The 17,635-nt window shown below is 41.7% G+C and overlaps 2 protein-coding genes across 2 annotated transcripts in view; both read right to left on the bottom strand.

Moving 5' to 3' along the window:
• Positions 1 to 7,831: 7,831 nt before the first annotated feature.
• uri1 (URI1 prefoldin like chaperone) lies at positions 7,832 to 15,734 on the bottom strand. The gene is made up of 11 exons (XM_031870140.1): positions 15,352 to 15,734; positions 14,486 to 14,520; positions 12,038 to 12,116; positions 11,690 to 11,825; positions 10,428 to 10,519; positions 10,274 to 10,337; positions 9,916 to 10,129; positions 9,576 to 9,813; positions 9,331 to 9,482; positions 8,979 to 9,219; positions 7,832 to 8,603 (listed from the first exon to the last, which is right to left on the bottom strand). The coding sequence occupies exons 1-11, from the start codon at positions 15,421 to 15,423 to the stop codon at positions 8,415 to 8,417; spliced, it is 1,512 nt and encodes a 503-aa protein (XP_031726000.1). The 5' UTR covers positions 15,424 to 15,734; the 3' UTR covers positions 7,832 to 8,414.
• Positions 15,735 to 17,614: 1,880 nt separating this feature from the next.
• Positions 17,615 to 17,635, bottom strand: part of LOC116389247 (cytochrome b-c1 complex subunit Rieske, mitochondrial-like) — a 40,964-nt gene continuing 40,943 nt past the window's right edge. Inside the window, exon 3 of the mRNA XM_031857796.1 lies at positions 17,615 to 17,626. Within this exon, the coding sequence (XP_031713656.1) occupies positions 17,615 to 17,626 (12 nt within the window). The remainder of the gene's footprint in view (positions 17,627 to 17,635) is intronic.

Genomic DNA, 17,635 nt, shown 5'->3' with positions numbered 1-17,635 from the left:
GTGTGTGTGTGTGTGTGTGTGTGTGTGTGTGTGTGTGTGTGTGTGTGCGTGGGCGTCGTGTATAAGCTGTGCATGCATGAGCTTCCCCTGATGCTTTCAATGGCGCTCACACACAGCTCAGCGCGAAGAAATATAAACACTGTCTCCTCAACTCGTCACCCTCACACACATGCAAACACACCCACTCTTGCATGCTGTCTCTCTCTCATACACACACGCACACGCACGCACATATGCAGGCAGGCACGTGCATATAGAATGTATTTTAAATCACTAATGTGTAAACAGTTGCTCTTGTTTGCACAGACCACCTGTTCTTTCTGGACACAAACAAAGCTTTGGCGTACGATGGGGTGTGTTAACAGTGTGGGGTGCATCGGGGATGCCTTGCACAAGAGAAGCCTATCCACATGGTGTAGGCTGCATCAGATGGTTGGGCCCTGCAGGACGGCAGCCAGCTCCAACGGAACTCACACAGAACTCAAAGAATGGAGCTTCTTCAGTCTGTCAGACTGACATGTTTTCCTTCCTTTTTCCTTCCCCGAACACATACACACACCCCTGATGCATGGAAACCATCCGATGTCACTATATAATGTAAAGAGACAGCATAATGTTGTTTTTACACTGTCTTTTATGTTGCTCAGTATTTGCAAAAGAGATGGCAAAAAATGGAGGAAAAACTAAATGTGTCTACTTTCAGTTGCTAAAGCACTTGGAGGCACTAAAACAAAAGTCATTAAACGAGTCATCACAAAATCCCAGCAGGAGTCTGGTAATGCCACTTACAGTATCTCATTAAGCTATGGCATCTACAGGAAGAAAAAAAACTGACAAACAAAGAGCATAATCCAAGGCACATTAACTGGGCTGATAATTCAATGAACTCTCATTTGGCAGCCATCTTGCCCTTATGATGGTCTTTTTTTCAGCAGCAGAGCACAGACCCCTCGTGAAGTTCCTCTCTCTCTCACACACACACACATAAATATATATATATATATATATATATATGTATATTCCTCCTCTCGATCTCTCTCTCTCTCTCTCTCTCTCTCTTTCTCTGTCTCTCTCCCGCGCTCTCTAAAACAACAAAACATCCACCATTAGACAACGGGGTTCCAGCGTAATTAGAAAATGACTTCCTTTGCAATCCTAGCTAAGTAGTTTACACACTGTAATTACAGGGACAAAATCATCTTTTCATCATTTCACTGATTGAGCTCATCAACCCAGTGGGATCCCAGGACTGTGCTCAGGCAACATCTGGGCTAAGAGAATTAGCCCTTAGTTTAGCAGGCCTTACACAGTGGCAAGCAACGCAGCATGAACACCGGACATGGCCGTGGCACACGCCTCTGATTGAGACAGTTTTTTGGATGGTGCATCGGATTGGTTGTTAGATCACAGGCCTTATCAAACAGCCCTCGCTCACCGGAGCATTCATCGTTCACTCATTTTAATACAATAGGACACAATTCCGGAGGAGGGCAAGGTCACTGCTCAGTAACTGTCTGTATTTCCTACACTTTTAAAAATGCCATATCACACTTGCACTCCCCCTCCTCAGTGCGCTCCTGTACTTGTGAATTGAAGCATTGAGGATTGACCTTGGTGCACAACAACACGCCTTTTCATGGGGAACTCTTCTTTACTCTAATTCTCCGTGTGCCCTGAGCCTTGACTTTCTAACAAACATGTGGTCGCGGAGTTGAAGGTGAAGTGCTTTCGTTTCGTCTCTGTCCTGTGGAAGGGCTCTGACTCTGTGTGTTGGCAACAGAGGCAAGTGTTTAATGTGGCAGCTGTTAGCCTCGTGGATTTTCACTAATCACTCTCTCCTGATTACTCTGATGAGTGTATGATGCTCTTAAATAATCAACCCGCAATGAAAAAAAAAAAAGAAAAATAATTATCATCATCTCCCTAAGTAGTGCAGCTGCACCCGCCTGCAATAATTACAACTAGAACAGGGCGCCTTCTCTCGTCACTTACAACCACTTATTATTAAAGATAACGCTAATTGGTGCAGTGGTGGGCGACAATTCTTCATGGGGTTCATCATAAAAAGCCAAACCTTGAAAGTTATGGGACATTAGAGGTCTTAAAGCCAAGGTACGGTATTAAACATCGCATGCTGAGACATGCCGATAATCTGAGCCAGGGGAGCAGTAGACGTCCTATCAGTAGCCCCTTGGTTGCCTCCCTGCCTTGCCCTCACTCCACCCTTCCCCCAGTCCTGGTATCAGCCTGGCAGACACAATTAACATTTTCATAAAAACAATTCCCTGCCTCCAATAGTCCAATGTAATTTGTTTTCCATCTCTGTTCATTAATCATTGTTTAAATCGGTGAGCCATCCCCTCCACTCTGCCATCTGCACTCAGCTGTGTTACAGATATGACACCTTCCCCCTTAATGGGAGCTGACAGCCAGGAGAGGAGGCCTGTGGAAAATAGCTTCCTGCATGTGCACTTCCACCTCACATACTGCCAGCAGGTGAGAGAGGGGGATTTAATGGGTTCTGATTAATCTCAAAGGCAAACAACATTATACACTACAATATCATACAGCATGCAACACTACAGTACATACACATGCAGCACAGCAGTATGAAAAGCGAGTGGCGCTACAGTGACTACAATAACTAGACCAACAACTCATGCAGACATTCTTTAAAACAATGGTGATGCATTCCACATTTTGTCGAAGTTGTCGACTGTTTTTTTTTTTCATCTCCTCTAGTTAAATTAGTGCAGTGTTCCTACAATATGCTATTGTTTTCCTGGAATTGGGAGCAAGGTTATTAATTATTCACTGTTGTGTTCTCATATGAGGGGGCTATGCTTTTCACTGTATTGCCTCATAGCTCAAATACTTAGGGCCATGGTACTCGGGCAAATTTCATGAGGCAACATCAGAGATATTATTATCACAAGGCAGACACTTAGGAGATTAAAAGTTTCCTGAAGAGTTTTCAGTGATTGGGAAAGGTTCAGATTTTTCTCTGATAAGATTTCAAAGTTCCAGGATATCTGCGGCCTGCATGGGAGAGACAAATCAAATAACTTTTGCCTCTTTTTTTACTTTTCTTTCAAGGGATTTTAAGCCTAAATCTAGGTTAGTTTAGGCATTTTTGGGGGGGGGGGGGGGGGGGGGAGAAAATCCTACTCAATGTGGTGATGAGAGGGTGCCAAAAAGTTCATCTGGCCCGTTGATTTCAGCGTGGATTACAGATATTCAAATCATGAGCCTCATGTTCAAACAAGTGCCTCTATCAGGGGAGAAAGTTGCCAAGCAGAGCTTTGTCATGTAAGCTGTATGAATTTACTGCAGCATAATGAGAAAACGGCTGTGGCGCTACATTAAATACAGTTTCATCCACTCACCCTCCCTCTCTCTAATTTCCTCTCAGTTACGATGATAATAATTGCAGTCTCCATACAGGCTGTATTCTTTAAAGATGGTGTCACCTGAACACGGCACACACATGGTCCCAGTTACAAAACGCTTACGCTTCAGTCAAACGCCCCAACACTTTTTGGGGTGTTTCTAACAAGGACAGCGGCAGCAGCAGTAAATGATGTGTATATTCAAAGCTGAATATTTCATGTTGATTGATCGAACTGACTGCCACCCACCTGCTCCTCCTCCTGTCCCACCGGAGCTGGCATGAGGAGAATTCAGTAATTGAGAAGAGCAGAGCATGCTCTCGCTTTGCTCACATATGACAGATGGGGCATCATCGCTTCAAAGGAGAGCATTTGAAAACAGGAGGAAGGGGGGGGGCAGAGGGTAGGGTAGGGGGGGGGCTCTGGAAGTAGCTGTGCCACTCTGTACAGGTGACAGTAAAAAAAAAAAAGGTTACATTATCTAAAGCGTGACCACTCCAAAAAAAAAAAAAGGTTACAGATGTAAAAGGTGCAACTTTAAATTTAAACGAATTTACGCAAACAGCTACATTGCAACGTGCAGACACCATGCATCATTATTCTCAGTCACACACAACTTCATCAGCCCATATTTTGTACGAGGTCTGGTGTATCTGGTACTTTATAATTTCTTAATTCTGGAATTTAATGGTTCTAAATTAGCCTATAATGAAATATTAGTATGGAATTAAAAACAAACGTTATGGTTAAATATGACATGATAGAAGGTCGTGATAAAAACATTATCTGGAACATGTTCACGGTCTACTGTGCACACAACATATGTAGCAATAAACACCAAGAAAACACACACATTTTCTGTTTTCTTCTTCTAATGTTTCCGGTAACGTATCGAATTTAATTCCACAGTCGTTTCTTAGCCCTCGCCATTACTTACTTTTCACCCCTCCAAAAAAAAAAAAGGAGCTAACAGCGGCAGCTGAGGGAAACGCATCTCTATCAGAATCCGACACGTCAAAAAACTTAAACTCACTCACTTTTCTCAAAATGAGGCTACTTCAGCACCTCCGAATCGGTGATGTTGTTCTTACCTGGCCAGTGCGAGGAGGCGCGGAGGACACGAGGTGACAGCTGGAGTTCAGCGGAGAGTGATGTTGAACTGGATGACTGACTGCTGACTGACGGACTGTTCGCTTCACACGCTTTATCACAAACGCCCAGCACACAGTCGGACCCGGATTCCCCACCTTTGAACTACTGCCTTCTCTCTAAAAACATCAAAGCTGTAAACGCTCTCACCAGACGAAGGCAGCAGTGTCGCTTTGCTCTGTAGTATTTCCAGTTAAAGAAAGAGGTAATGAAATCTTATTAAAAAAAAAATAAAAAATTCTCGGGATACTTCGACATGTCCCGAAGCCTTATGTCTCCCTCATCTGGCCGCTGGTGTGTAAGTGTAACCGACTGGCACCGTGCGTAAAATGTGCTCTGCCGTCTCCAGGATGCAGACCTCCTCAATCCTTCTTCTGACTGAGACGAGATGCGTGCATTTGGAAGCATTACGCGGTATTATGCATGTCAAATTTGGTAAGGTGATTACCTGCGAGGGTAGTACTTTTATATTCTTTGAAAACTTCGAGGCATGATGGATTCGCCTGTAACGGTGTTATGAGCTTGAGACTTGTGCTCTTTATAGACAGACAAATTATGCAGATTTTTACACAGGCTGATCCTGTGTGTTGTGTTTTGCATCAGCCTCTTGCTTTATGTAGTCAAACTGTGTGTTTTGGCATATTGTGTCAGAGGAGAAAGGATGACTAAACCTCGGTGATTCAGCATTTTATTTGGTAAATGGCTCCATTAAGGAAGCTTAATTGGATGCTTGTAACATCTATCACATTGCTAGCATCCTACTGACCTTCACTGTAGATTCTCCAACAAAGTGAGGAAGAGTTTTCTATACTTTGAATAAGTGAATACATTCCAAACATATTTATCTAAGAAAGACATTTGTAGACATAATCAGCAATAAAGAGAAAAAGCTAAAAAAAAAATAATAATAACATCAACAGTTCCTTGTTAGGTTTGCTGTTTATTGGGGTAGCAGGTGCTTCTTCTTGTTTTTCTTGTATTGGAATGTAAAGCACCTTCCACAGGTTGTTGAGCCGTCCACTTATTTTCAAAGGTATAATGTCGAAGGTTTCAACTAATAGTTATTTCACAATGTTCTCAGGTAATTCATGAATGAACATGAACATCAGAACATTGTGACAGAGACCCATCACAAGTTCCCAAACCCAAAGATGATTGGCAGCAGTGAAGGATGCAAATCTTCACATTTGAAAAGCTGAAACCAGACAATTTTCTGACATGTTTACGATCAGTTAATTATTCCAAAAGTTGCAGAATTGTCTATAAATTGACTCATTTTAACACTTGACTTAGTTGTTGTCCAAACAATTGAATATTGAGTTGAAAAAAAAATGTTCACACTAAACAGGAAAGAGGAAACATCACAGGGATGTTTTGAATTAGTTAGAGTTGAACTGTGAATCACTTTGAGGGGAATCTGTCGATGGAAACAGCAGTGCAAGACTCAAAGTGTCAGGAAGCTGCAAAGCTGTCACATCACCTGAACATTTGTTCCTCCCCTGTGATTTGCACCACTTCCTCTTATAGAGTGTAAATGATGCAGGTATACGAGACACTTTGTGGCTGCATCTTTAGTATCAAACATTGAAATAGCAGTGGAGCTGATATGTTGTTTAATCCATTCCTCTGACATGTAGAGCTAAGTGCAACTCTTCCTCTCCTCCAGGCCCAAGCACCTGTCTGGACAACAATACGCTTGAATCCTTCATCACACAACTCTTAAAATCCCCCGTAATCCCTGAAATGTAGATCTTGTGTGTTTCCAGCCCATTACATGGTGAGTAGATTTCTTTGTAATGTCGTACTGCTATGTTCCAACATATACCTTCACAGCTTAACCTACATAAGTCCATTGATCCGTGTCTCACCAACACAACTCTAGTATGTGAAGCATTTCCTAATCTGTCTCATGCTACCTGGATTTTCATATTGGAGAAATAATCCTGCTGAAGGGGAGGAGGGGGGCAGAGTCACCTCAGGACCTGTTTAAAAGCTTCTTATCAGAGACCTGCACTCCCACCATTTAACTAAAAGGGGAGTGATAGCCTTTCAACTCACAAGCCGCAGCTTTAATTAAAGCGGCTTGTGGGGGAGATGAAGTACAGTGGTGAGTATGAGTTGCCCCGCTGAAAATCGAAATCACATCAAACAACACAGCTCAGTCCGGAGTGATTTTCAAGTTCACTGTTTCAGAAAAATATTCCCGTTGCTTTGAAACATATGAATCTCCTAAACTCAAAACAATGAATACTTATTTTAACTACATAAATGTATAAAAAAAGAAACCCCCAAGTCAACTTTGAAGGGATTAAAACAATCTCATAATAATAAATTAGTGTCATACATCTGTTTCTATGTATGACCACAAAGTCATTCACAACAATGAACAAGTGTATTTACACAAGTACTGTACAATGTTTTTACTCCACTTCATTTATTTGACAGCTTTAGTTACTTTACAGATTATTTTTTACATGAAATATAGATATATATATATATCTATATATATATATATATATATAGATATATATATATATATAGATATATATATATATATATATATAGATATATATATATATATAGATATAGATAGAGAGAGCGAGACTTTCACTCATTTCAGTACATTTTACTGTTAATACTTCTGTACTTTTACCAAAGTAGGAGTTTGGATCCAGGACATTTACTTGATGGAATATTCATATTTTGTTCTCTGAATACATATATGTATAATAATAATAAACCATGAACTGCTGACTCTAAATCAGACTTTCTTCTGGTCCTCAGCAGTAACATTTTGTTGTTGGCCCCATGTTAAACTTGACTTGTTGGTTTAGATAGCTCTCTCTCTCTCTCTCTCTCTCTCTCTCTGGCTGCACTTTGATTCGACTTTTGCAAACTGGAACAGGCATTTTGCGTTGGGTTTGCTATACAGCTTTAAATTAAATGTTATTGCTCGCTTACAAAGTTTGGCTGCAATATGGCGAGGGGATGGTGCTTTACTTATCTCTTCAACTTTTAATTCACAACAGGAAATTCACAAGAAGTAACAGTAATTCATAAGAGATCATATTAGCTCAGTCAGTGTCTGCAATAGCTGTTTAAAATACCAAAACAAATTCCACTAGCTATCAGGGGCACAAATGTGTTACTATTACACACCATTACTATGCAGTGTTAGAAATAGATAGTCTTTCCAAATTCATACTCAGATACCGAATAATGGCCCGTCAGCAGAGCACAAATGAAAGAGAGAACGAGATATTTTCTTTCAAAGAAGAAAGAGGGAACAGGACTTCTAGCCAAAAAAAATTTATTTTTCTTTTAGTTTACATCAATATTCTTTTTTTGTCTTCACATAAAGCTCGTCACAAAGGAATACATACATTCATTAGGCAGGTCTAGAGAAGGTAAAATGAGAGCAAGTGGGCACCTGATTCTGTTTAATGATCAATACTTGGAAAAAAGGAATAAAACAAGGTAACTGGTCCCAAGAGTCTTACCTAAACTAGCAATAACTTTGATCAACAGAAAAGCAGAAAACAGGTTAAAACATACGACAGACAGCAATCGCTTTAAACAAGCCCCACAGAGAGATGGACAAATTGTTATACGGTAGGAGTGGATAAGCAAAAGACACTGCATTTAAAAGTGTTTGGAGCTTGTTAAAAAGCAGTGTTGCACACAAGGTTACCGCTGGCTACAAGGCTAACGTACATTCACTGAACAGTCAATGAATGTAACCTTGTATGGATAGAAGTGAGAGACGCGTGAAAGAAAGGAGAGGAGAGGATGGTTTGTGCATTTCATCGCTTCTACGAAAGAAACAAAAGCTTTAAAAACTTAATGTGAAATAGAGATATTTTTGCTTGTTAACAGTCACATCTGCTGCAACCTGGCAGCTTTAAATTTCGACACCCTTTTCGGGGATTGCTGGGGCGGGGCGACGTCAGGCGGCACCTCCTCCTGTTTCCTCTCCAGTATGGTCGGCAGAGCTGGTGGAGCGATGGTCAGATGGGGGACAGCTGAAGGCATCGGGTCCTTTTCTACTACTGTGCCTGAAAAGGCCTGGAGAAGAGAAGGCATGGTCAGAAACCAGCGGGATTGTGGAATTACATGACTCATGGTTGAAGGTTCAGGGTCACTAAAGGGTTTATAATGTTTTCATGATGGGGCTTTTCTTGTTCATATTGCCTCTTGTGACAAACATTTAATGATGCAGCTCCCATTTTAACTTAAAGAGGCTTCTGTGGGAGTTTTGTTATGTTCTCATTAAGGGATCCGACGCTCAAAGGTGCAATTTTCACGAACCGTTTCATAATATAGGCATATTGCCTTCACAGTGTAACTGAGATTAAAGACTATACAAAGAAACTTAACTGAGAGTTCAGACACAAATAGACAGCGAGAGCTAAAACTGACAGACAGCCATGTGTCACTTACCTCAAATCGGCTGGCGGGGTGCAGTGGGACCGCCGTGGGACTCTCCTCCTCCGTAATGCCGTCACTGGTGTCGCTGTGCGTGGTCTCATCGTGGCTGAAGCTGCGTCCGATCATCCGGCGCTCCTCGAAGTCTGCCGCGCTGCTCTCGCTCGTGTCGCTGCACACGCTGTTCTCTCGGCTGCGAGACTTTAGGATGGACTTTCTGGGGACGGGTTCCCCGTTCTTCACATCAACAAACAACCTGACGAAGACAGCAGACCGGTTTCACCAATCGGAGGAGAGGAACCTTATTGAACATAACTTTGCATTGTTTTTCCTATTTAGATATGTTTAAAGTTAGTGTTGTTTTCACCTGTAAATGTCCACTGGTGTTGTGATTTTGTGAAGTTCGTGATGGGAGAGACCGTTATTGTGTCCGTTTTTCTTTTTCCTCTTCGAGAGTTCCTTCTGCTCTTTCCTTTCACTGAACTTAAACATGGTGTTTTTTCCTGTGTTTATCCTCACCTGAAGCAAAAGACAGAGACCGCAGAATTAAAAAGAAAAAGAAGATACAATATCTTGAACATTTTATTGTTGTAAGTCATTTATCCCTCTGACCTTCTTGGGTTCGATTGTGTGCGAGAAAAAGATAGTAGGCAAACAGCTGCCTTCCTCTTCCTCGTCGTCTTCTTCAGCTTTCCTGTCTGAGCTCGGAGGCTCTTTGCTGTGAGGCGCGGAGGTCCGGCTAGGCTTTAGGCTGAGCCCATTTACCGGAGGCGCAGCATCTCCCTCCTTCTCCTCTTCTGAAGAGAAGGACGATGTGTCCTCACCAGTCATGTCCGCATTATAAGACAATCTGCAGAAAAACATTCCCATGAGACATTGTCATTTTGCCCAAGGTTAGAAAATGTGCAATTATTAAAGCCACAAGGAAAACAGCCTAAGTGTCTTCATCTACCTGTCCTGCTCGTCTTGTAGCTCCTCCAGTTTCTCGAGTTCATCCAATCTAGCCCACAACTCCTCTTCAGTCGAGGTGCCTTTTCTGCTCCCTCCATCTCCTCTATCTCCTCCATCTCCGCCCTCTTCTTCATCCTCCTCATCCTCCTCTTTTAGATCCAACACGGCATCCAATTTGGGCTTAGAATTTAGTTTGTGAGCCATTCTTTGCTGTCCTGTTAAAGCAGGCAAGACGGAAAACAAAAACGCAACATTTTTTTAGCCTAAATGTCAATCTGAGTTTGTGTAGAAGCTTACTTTGCTTTTTCATAATGCAAGATGTGTAAAGTAAGATGAGGGCAGAAGAACGGCTGAGATACCTTTAGTGACAGCAATGTCAATGTTTCCAATGTCTTCTCTAATGTCAACATAGTCCCCTTTATTCTGAAGAAGAAGCAAAGTCAGTACAGTCGCTCCTATTTATGTCTCATGCAATATTTCCTCTGTGAGACGACGTGTAGCAATGCAACATACGGATGAGATGGTTTCCAAATCCTTCACAAGCCCAACTCTGGCTTCAAAGTTTTTCACCGTCTTTGACAGATCATTGAGTTCACTCTTCACATCTGCAGAAAAACAGGTACATTATCATTAAAATGTGCATTCAGAGCGTCGGAAGCAGACTGACAAAACCGTAAAGTGGCTGCAGGCTAATGGATTCAAATTAAACATTTAATGGAACAATGGCAACCGGCTGCTAAAGAGTTAAAATACGAAACAAGTTGGGGGGGGGAGAAAAAAAAAATAGAAAAATGATGACACAAACAGTTCATAATATCTTCTGCCCTGAATACTACTCCGGATCATTAAATCTTGACAACAATTAAGCCCTTTTACTAATAGCAGCGGAGGGCCCTTGTTTCCATGGCGATCGGGAGCCCCTCCAGTCAGTGCATCAACTGGAAGTGAGGAAAGGTCAAACACAGAAGGCCTGACAACCCAGCCGCTGTCTGACACATTTCAGCCAGCTATGTTTGTATTACAGCACTTAGCTCTGTAATAGCGGGGTGGGCAGGGTCAGGAAATGGAGGGGGGGGGGGCAGACGGCTGTGGATGGGCTGTGGCAGCATGTTTCTGCTTCACTAAACACTCTAATAATGTTCACATCAGACATCGTTACTTGGGCCCGTTTGACTCGATATGAGATTTTCAGACCTAGAAGGAGCAGCGGGAGAAACATGGCCATGCATAACCCGTGGTAGAATAAATAGGTAGTGCACTCAATCAAACAATGGTGTTGCGTGTACACGACTAGCTTTGAGCGCAGGAGAGGAAAAAAACGCATGTATTGCTGTTCTACAACAGAGGCGTTGGACAAAGCAACATATGAGTGCAGCACAGCCAATGAATGCTTCAGATGTGCCTTGCAGCTTGCAGCCCTTTAACTAAATGGGAAATAAAGTACCCCGCGTACATTAATAAATAATGAATGCACCAAGATTTCAGAACAGTTCAGAAGCAGCATTACAGTTCAATAAACATATCATTAAAAAGAGACAAAAATTCTGCAAGTATCTCAACATTTTCTCCCCAAATCCTATGATGCGTAACGGCTCAGCAGGAAGTAAGTTTGTCGCTCAAGTGATTCTTCAGCCAGAGCTTGATGCAGCGACACCCTCTGCTGGATGAAGAGGAGTAGTGCACAAGCGGTTACATGACATGTAAACAATGCCGTCCGCTTGAGGGAGGACAGAAAGCACTCTTTTCAAAAAAAAAAAAAAAAAGAGGAGACTCACATTTCATCCTGTGGTCGACAATTTTCTGAGCCTGCTTGGCCGAGCACTTGGCGAACCAGTTGTCACCGAGCAATGCCGTGACCTCGTTTGTGTGCACCAGCTTCCCGGGCATGAAGGCCAAAGGGCCAAAGGGCACCTGTGTACAGCACGGGGGACCAACCAAAGAGAAACGGTTAATAACGCCGGTGGCAGGACGTGGACATGAAGGTAGGAGAGAAGCAGAAATAAAACGTCTAAATAATAAACGTGCCCTTCGCAGCAGGTATTCATCTTAAAACTACACCCCACAATGCACCAGTAAAGTGCTGGTGTGTTTTCCTGTACATGTTTAACAAGGTCAGCACTCACCATAATGTCATAAGACAGCTGATCTGGAAGAGTTTTAAGGCGGTCATTCAGGGCCTCATAGTCACCTGACACCTTCTTCCTGCAAAAGCATGTATTTATAATGATGATAGGCCAACAGCTATTCAAATTAATGTTTGTTTGTTTCCATTTGAAGCTGCAGAGCTCCTATGAAGCCATTCCTATCCAAATTAGGTTTGCTTGGTTTGTTTTTCGAGGATGTTAAAACAGAACAATGGGAAGCAAACGACTTGTGGAGTAATGAGGAAGTGCCTGTTTCCCCCCATCAGGGCAGAAGGGAGGCCTCAACCCAAGAGGCCTCAATGTGTCTCTGGTATTCATTTGTATTCATTTGCCACTGGACAATGTAAAGCTTCAGAGAAAATCATGACGACAGATGGACCAAAAGCAGCTGACGCTATCCTATGATGCCTTCTTCCATGCAGATGAAGACCACAGAAATATGACTTACTCTAAACATTTACATTTAGCTTTTGAGATTGCCTATTTTCTCCAGTGTAACCGATCTGGAAGTTATGTAATGCCCTTTGCATGATAAACAAAGTGTCTTAGCCAGAATGTGCTTCCAAAAGCCCTTATTTAGACCTCAACCATAAATATAAGTTATATATTCAAGTAAGAACTAAAAAGCTTATTTGACCTAATTAGCACAGAGCTACAGCAGTAGGAAGAAGAGAACATGTATAGGCTTTTTAAATAAGAATTTTGTCTTAAAAGTTGTATATTTGACATAAACATACAACAAAGGGTGAGAACGTCCCACATTTTCCTCATGAACAATGTACTTTTCTACTTGTTTCAACCCCTGGGTTTGACCACCTGTGCTCCACCTGTAACTACTGACTGCCGGTGCATTGAACAAGTGCAGAGTTTAGAGACAAGGGGGGGGGGTGAACGCTGGACTTTGTCCGTTCATAGCAGGTCCAACAAAACATCACAGGAGAGTGAGAGACGTCAAGCCCGGTCTGCACGCGCCCACACGCTCCTGAGAAGAGCTCTAATCAGCCAAATAAGTGACAACACCTGTGTGGGTGTCCCATGGATGGGAAGACTGCCGGTAGGGCGGCTCAGTTGTGATTACAATGATACTTGAGACTGTGCTGCTCGACATTGAGATGTTTTGTACTTTTAAAAAGTGTTTTATTGTCCTTAAACTGACGGGCAGCTGCAGTCGTTTCTACAAACCTTTCATTGCATCTGTAACTGAAAGACTACTGATGGTAACACACTCTTTGCAATCAATAAAAGTGACTTTACTGTGATGAAGTTACACAATAGTAAAGCCCCTACATAGTCGAGGTCCATTCACGCAGGTGTTTCCACTTCCTGTACCCGATTAGCTCTCTTCTCATGGCTGTGTGGGTCTATGTGTGTGTGTATACACAGTGCATTGTTACACTCTCCTGTGTTGCATCTGTTCGGGTAGGAAAACTGACCACTGTCATCATTCAAATGACCTGATTTCAATGAAGACTTTTTTTTTTTTTTACATGTCACAGCAGCAAACGCGCAGGTGAAAATATATGAATTAATGACTGCTGAATTGAGCGGCTTTAGTTTCAGGATCCTGGTATTGTGCAAGTTGGCTCACTGTCATGGTTAACCAGGACACTATTGGTAAAGTTTTGAATAAGTCCTGTGATTTTCCTATTGTGACAAGTCAAAATGGCTCAACTTCACCCTCCAGTAGCGGTCTAATGGAGTGAATTAAACTGCAATACAACTTGTAATTGTCTACAAAAGGTGGAAAACTGTCTCTGGCCCATCGGGCAGTTCATTGGACAATCAGACAGAACAACTGAAGACAACTGTGTGTGTGTGTCCTGAAAACGCTCCTTCTTGCTATACTGCAAATGTGCGTTTGGGAATGAAGAACAAACTGGCTAATCACGGTTCACTTGAAACAAATGCCTCCGATTGGTCACGGTAGGTCTAATTTGTTGATTTTGACAGGAGCCGGCACTCCAAAACACAAAGCATCAATATTGCACAGAATCATGCTTGATTAATTGAGCGACCCAAACTCGTGGCTGTTATTAGACGATAAATTATGCAGTTCTAACGTGTCTCCACTAAACACAAACTTCACAGAAGGAAATTGGTGGAGGATGACAGAAGCTATCCAATAATTTAATTTTCCAATTGGTTGTATTCATAGATTTGGATCACTCAGAGACAGTCAAGTGCAGAGCCATACAAATTTTGGCTTTGACTTTTTTTTAAACAATATTTTAAGAGTGCAGAGTAGAAATTAAACCGTATATTCTATATCACCACGGACAACGTGATCATATTACAACATGTACTTTGACCAGCTGCTTTTTGCTACTTTGTGTGACAGAGATTTTTTTTTTAGTGTATTAAAAATCGCAAACAATTGAAAGAATGCTCATTATGCAACTGTTGAAATGGGACTTTCTCAATGCTTACCAGTGCAGAATCCGACTTTCACAGTCTTTCACCACCTGTTTTCAGGACAGATAATGTCAATACGAATCATATCTATGCAACTTACAGTCCTGTGTCAAGGTTTTAAAAGCCTGAAGGAGTTATGGTAAAACATGGCAACTGTGATTAATTGCCACAAGCAGGTTCCAAATTCCTAAACATTTCTGATCAGTATTGTCACTGGTAATGCAAACAACACAGCTTATGAACGTACAAGCTGAAGAATCATCAAACACAGGGACACAGACAAAAACAAAGGAAGCAGGAGAGGGAAGACACACACAGCTGTCAAAACTACATTCAAATGGTCAGCACATCTGCATAAACACCCCTTCACTGCGGTGATATATGGGAATACATACAGTTTGTGGAAATCTGGGACTTCCTGGCTGAATAGGCTATCTGTTGACATGTAATATTTACTTAATAAACTGTAAGAGAAAAGTTAGCTGGTCGACAGTTCATAAAAACATTTTTTTTAAAGTCTGGATGTCATCCAATCAGACAAGCCTAAAGTGAAACTAGCTCCGAAGTGCAAAGAGGCGACACGCCTCCCTCCTGGCAACGTTTGCGTAACAGAACTTGAACATGTGAGTGGCTGCAAGAGAGGAGGAAGCTTCTAGAAACACGGACAGTCAAAACAACAAACTCACAACTTACTACTGTGACACACAGGTTCGTGTAATTAGTGCACAAACGTCTATATTTAACGTGAAACGGCACTTTGGTAGATCCACTCGGGGTTCAGAGAGCCGTGTTGGTGCACACCGCGTGGCCAGCAGCGGTCTGTGGCTAACGTTAGACGTCAGTAAGGCTGCACAATGTTTTGTGTCAACTGGTGAAATTACCTTCTGGTGTTCCTCTCGGAGCCTGACAACTCCGCCGAGATGCTCTACATTCATTTTACCCTTTTCAGCCATGGTGAACCCACGTGCACAACGGGAATATGTTGTGTTTAGTGACCCCAAAACAAAGCTCAGGGGTTGCTGTGAGTCCTAAAGAAGTGTTTATGAATGCAGCCGCAGCGCTTCCGGAGAACCGTTCTGCTCGTATTCATCAATGGGGCAGTGGTAGTTATCCGCACTTTCGGAAGTGATACCATTTCACACTCTCATTTCAAGATTTTTGCATGATTTCCAAAAATATCCACGGTTTCGATATCCAAAGATGGGCAAATATTCCTCGTCACTCTCGCTGCGACATGTACTTCGGTCAAGTCCGTCCAGACACAAGTAATACCAACGACACTTCCGGTTACAAAATTCAGAATAAAAGAACCCTTTTCAGTATAATAAATAAAATAAAAAATACACAGGGATGTACAGAAAACTCCCGGATAAACAGAGATAAACCTGTAATTTAATTGGTGAAATAACACAAAATACCGCACTGTAACATTACTCCAATACAAGCAAAACTTCTAAATTCAACATTTTAGTCAAGTAAAAGCATGGGGACCACGAGACCTAAATGGGCGGCTGAGTAAAATTATGCAAATGTCAGCAAAATGTACCACAAAAGTCCAAATTAAAAATACTAACCATACAGAATGGTCGATGTTAAGTTATCGCTGTTTTTGACGTTGCATTGTATTTTACATATTGTTGCATTCCATCCTTATTATTTATGACTCATTTACATTGTAAGCAGTATTTAAATTGTGTAGTTTGTCAAGGTGGAGTTGATCTAAATTAATTATTATACTCTTGGGTAGTTTAATCTATAACATTACATTTGTGGGCAAGTTGTTAATATGCAGCGCTGCAAACCAGTTGTCAAATAAACACAGTGGTGTATAAAGTACAACATTTCTATATGTAATGTAGTTTAGTACAAGTATAAAGTAGCAAAAAAAACATTCAAAGAAGAGACGCAGTAAACAATAAGCGTCTCAACATTTCCTCTCCTTTTTCAGTCCCGTTTTGTACTTTTATTTTGAAGACAAAACATAAACATTTCCGGTTCTTGGCTGTATGAAGCTATCTTGACGCAGCTGCTCCTGTCTCTCCCGGTGTACTCTGGGTAAATGTGGATGGTTGCACAAATGTAAACAGTCAACATACTGTAGCGAGCTGAAACCCGGCTGCACCAACACACAGTATCAGTACCACGGTGGCAGCAAGCACGACCACTGTCAGAGAGTTATCTATTAGAAAAGTAGCAATGGGTTTCCTCGTCATTTGGCAAGGTGACTCTGTCTGTAGCTGCAGAGACATCGTAGATACAGATCATATTTAGACACACACATATCCATAAAATAGCCCACATAGCTATCTGTACATATTAATTAGCTCAGACAGGTCAGTTGTGGTAAACAAGTTTGGTTTAAGTAATATAATCCAGCCGTGGTTCCAGCCCCCTTCTTATTGGACGCTCATTGGCTGTTTTTGTTGCCTTTAATTGCTGTCGGAAATATCAGTTATTCCAGTTACAATAGCTAAAGCAAATAATACAGCGTTAATATGAGCCCCTTTAAACAAGTCTGATGATCCATAATTTACCTATTGTATTGGGTTTAGGAGCAAGATATTCATTGAGTGAATTTTAAAAAGCCCTTGTTCAACAAATCAAGAATAATTTAAGGGGTACGTGATTTCCCCCACAAATTTCACATTAATTCAAGAAATTGGATGTTTGATGTTATTATAATGGTTAATTTACCCCATGAAAACAAACACCTTCTATATAGCCAGGTAGGTAGTAGGTTAGGTTTATCCGCATATATCATCAGTATAATGTGATGAGCATGTTCAGTGACTCACTGTCACATGATCTAATAAAGTTTAAACTTTTGTTGGTTGATTGACAGCACCTGCGGTTTATTTTCGAGACAAAACGCAGGGAGCCCGGGATTACTCGAATGTCCCTGAACGCAGCATTTTTGTTTTTCCCATCAGGCATTGCGTGCACAGTCACGAAAGATCAGAAATCAGGAGGAACCGGCGAGCATAGTTGATATAATAATAGCATTATAAAATAAGTCTTACAAATACCGATGAGGATTTCATGACACAGCAAGGTACGTTAGTGCTGTTTACTGTGGTTACTACGATACACTTTACCTGAGGGCTTTTATTTTGTTGACTGGCGCTACAGATGTCAACCTTTGGCTTATGATGCTTTCTGATGCAA

Source organism: Anarrhichthys ocellatus, unplaced genomic scaffold (genome assembly GCF_004355925.1).
Source record: "Anarrhichthys ocellatus isolate YVR2014 unplaced genomic scaffold, GSC_Weel_1.0 scaffold2, whole genome shotgun sequence".
Classification (NCBI taxonomy): domain Eukaryota; kingdom Metazoa; phylum Chordata; class Actinopteri; order Perciformes; family Anarhichadidae; genus Anarrhichthys; species Anarrhichthys ocellatus.
Note: the sequence above shows the minus strand (reverse complement) of the source record. Positions and strands in the feature narration are given on the sequence as shown.

Bases quoted from the DNA above. Each gene is read 5' to 3' on its own strand.
- uri1 (XM_031870140.1), bottom strand. From the start codon at position 15,423: ATGGCTGAAAAGGGTAAAATGAATGTAGAGCATCTCGGCGGAGTTGTC. The intron at 12,117-14,485 runs GTAAGCATTGAG...ATGCTTTTGCAG, and splicing joins GAAAGTCGGATTCTGCACTG to GAAGAAGGTGTCAGGTGACT. The intron at 8,604-8,978 runs GTAAGTGACACA...TCTCTTCTCCAG, and splicing joins ACCCCGCCAGCCGATTTGAG to GCCTTTTCAGGCACAGTAGT.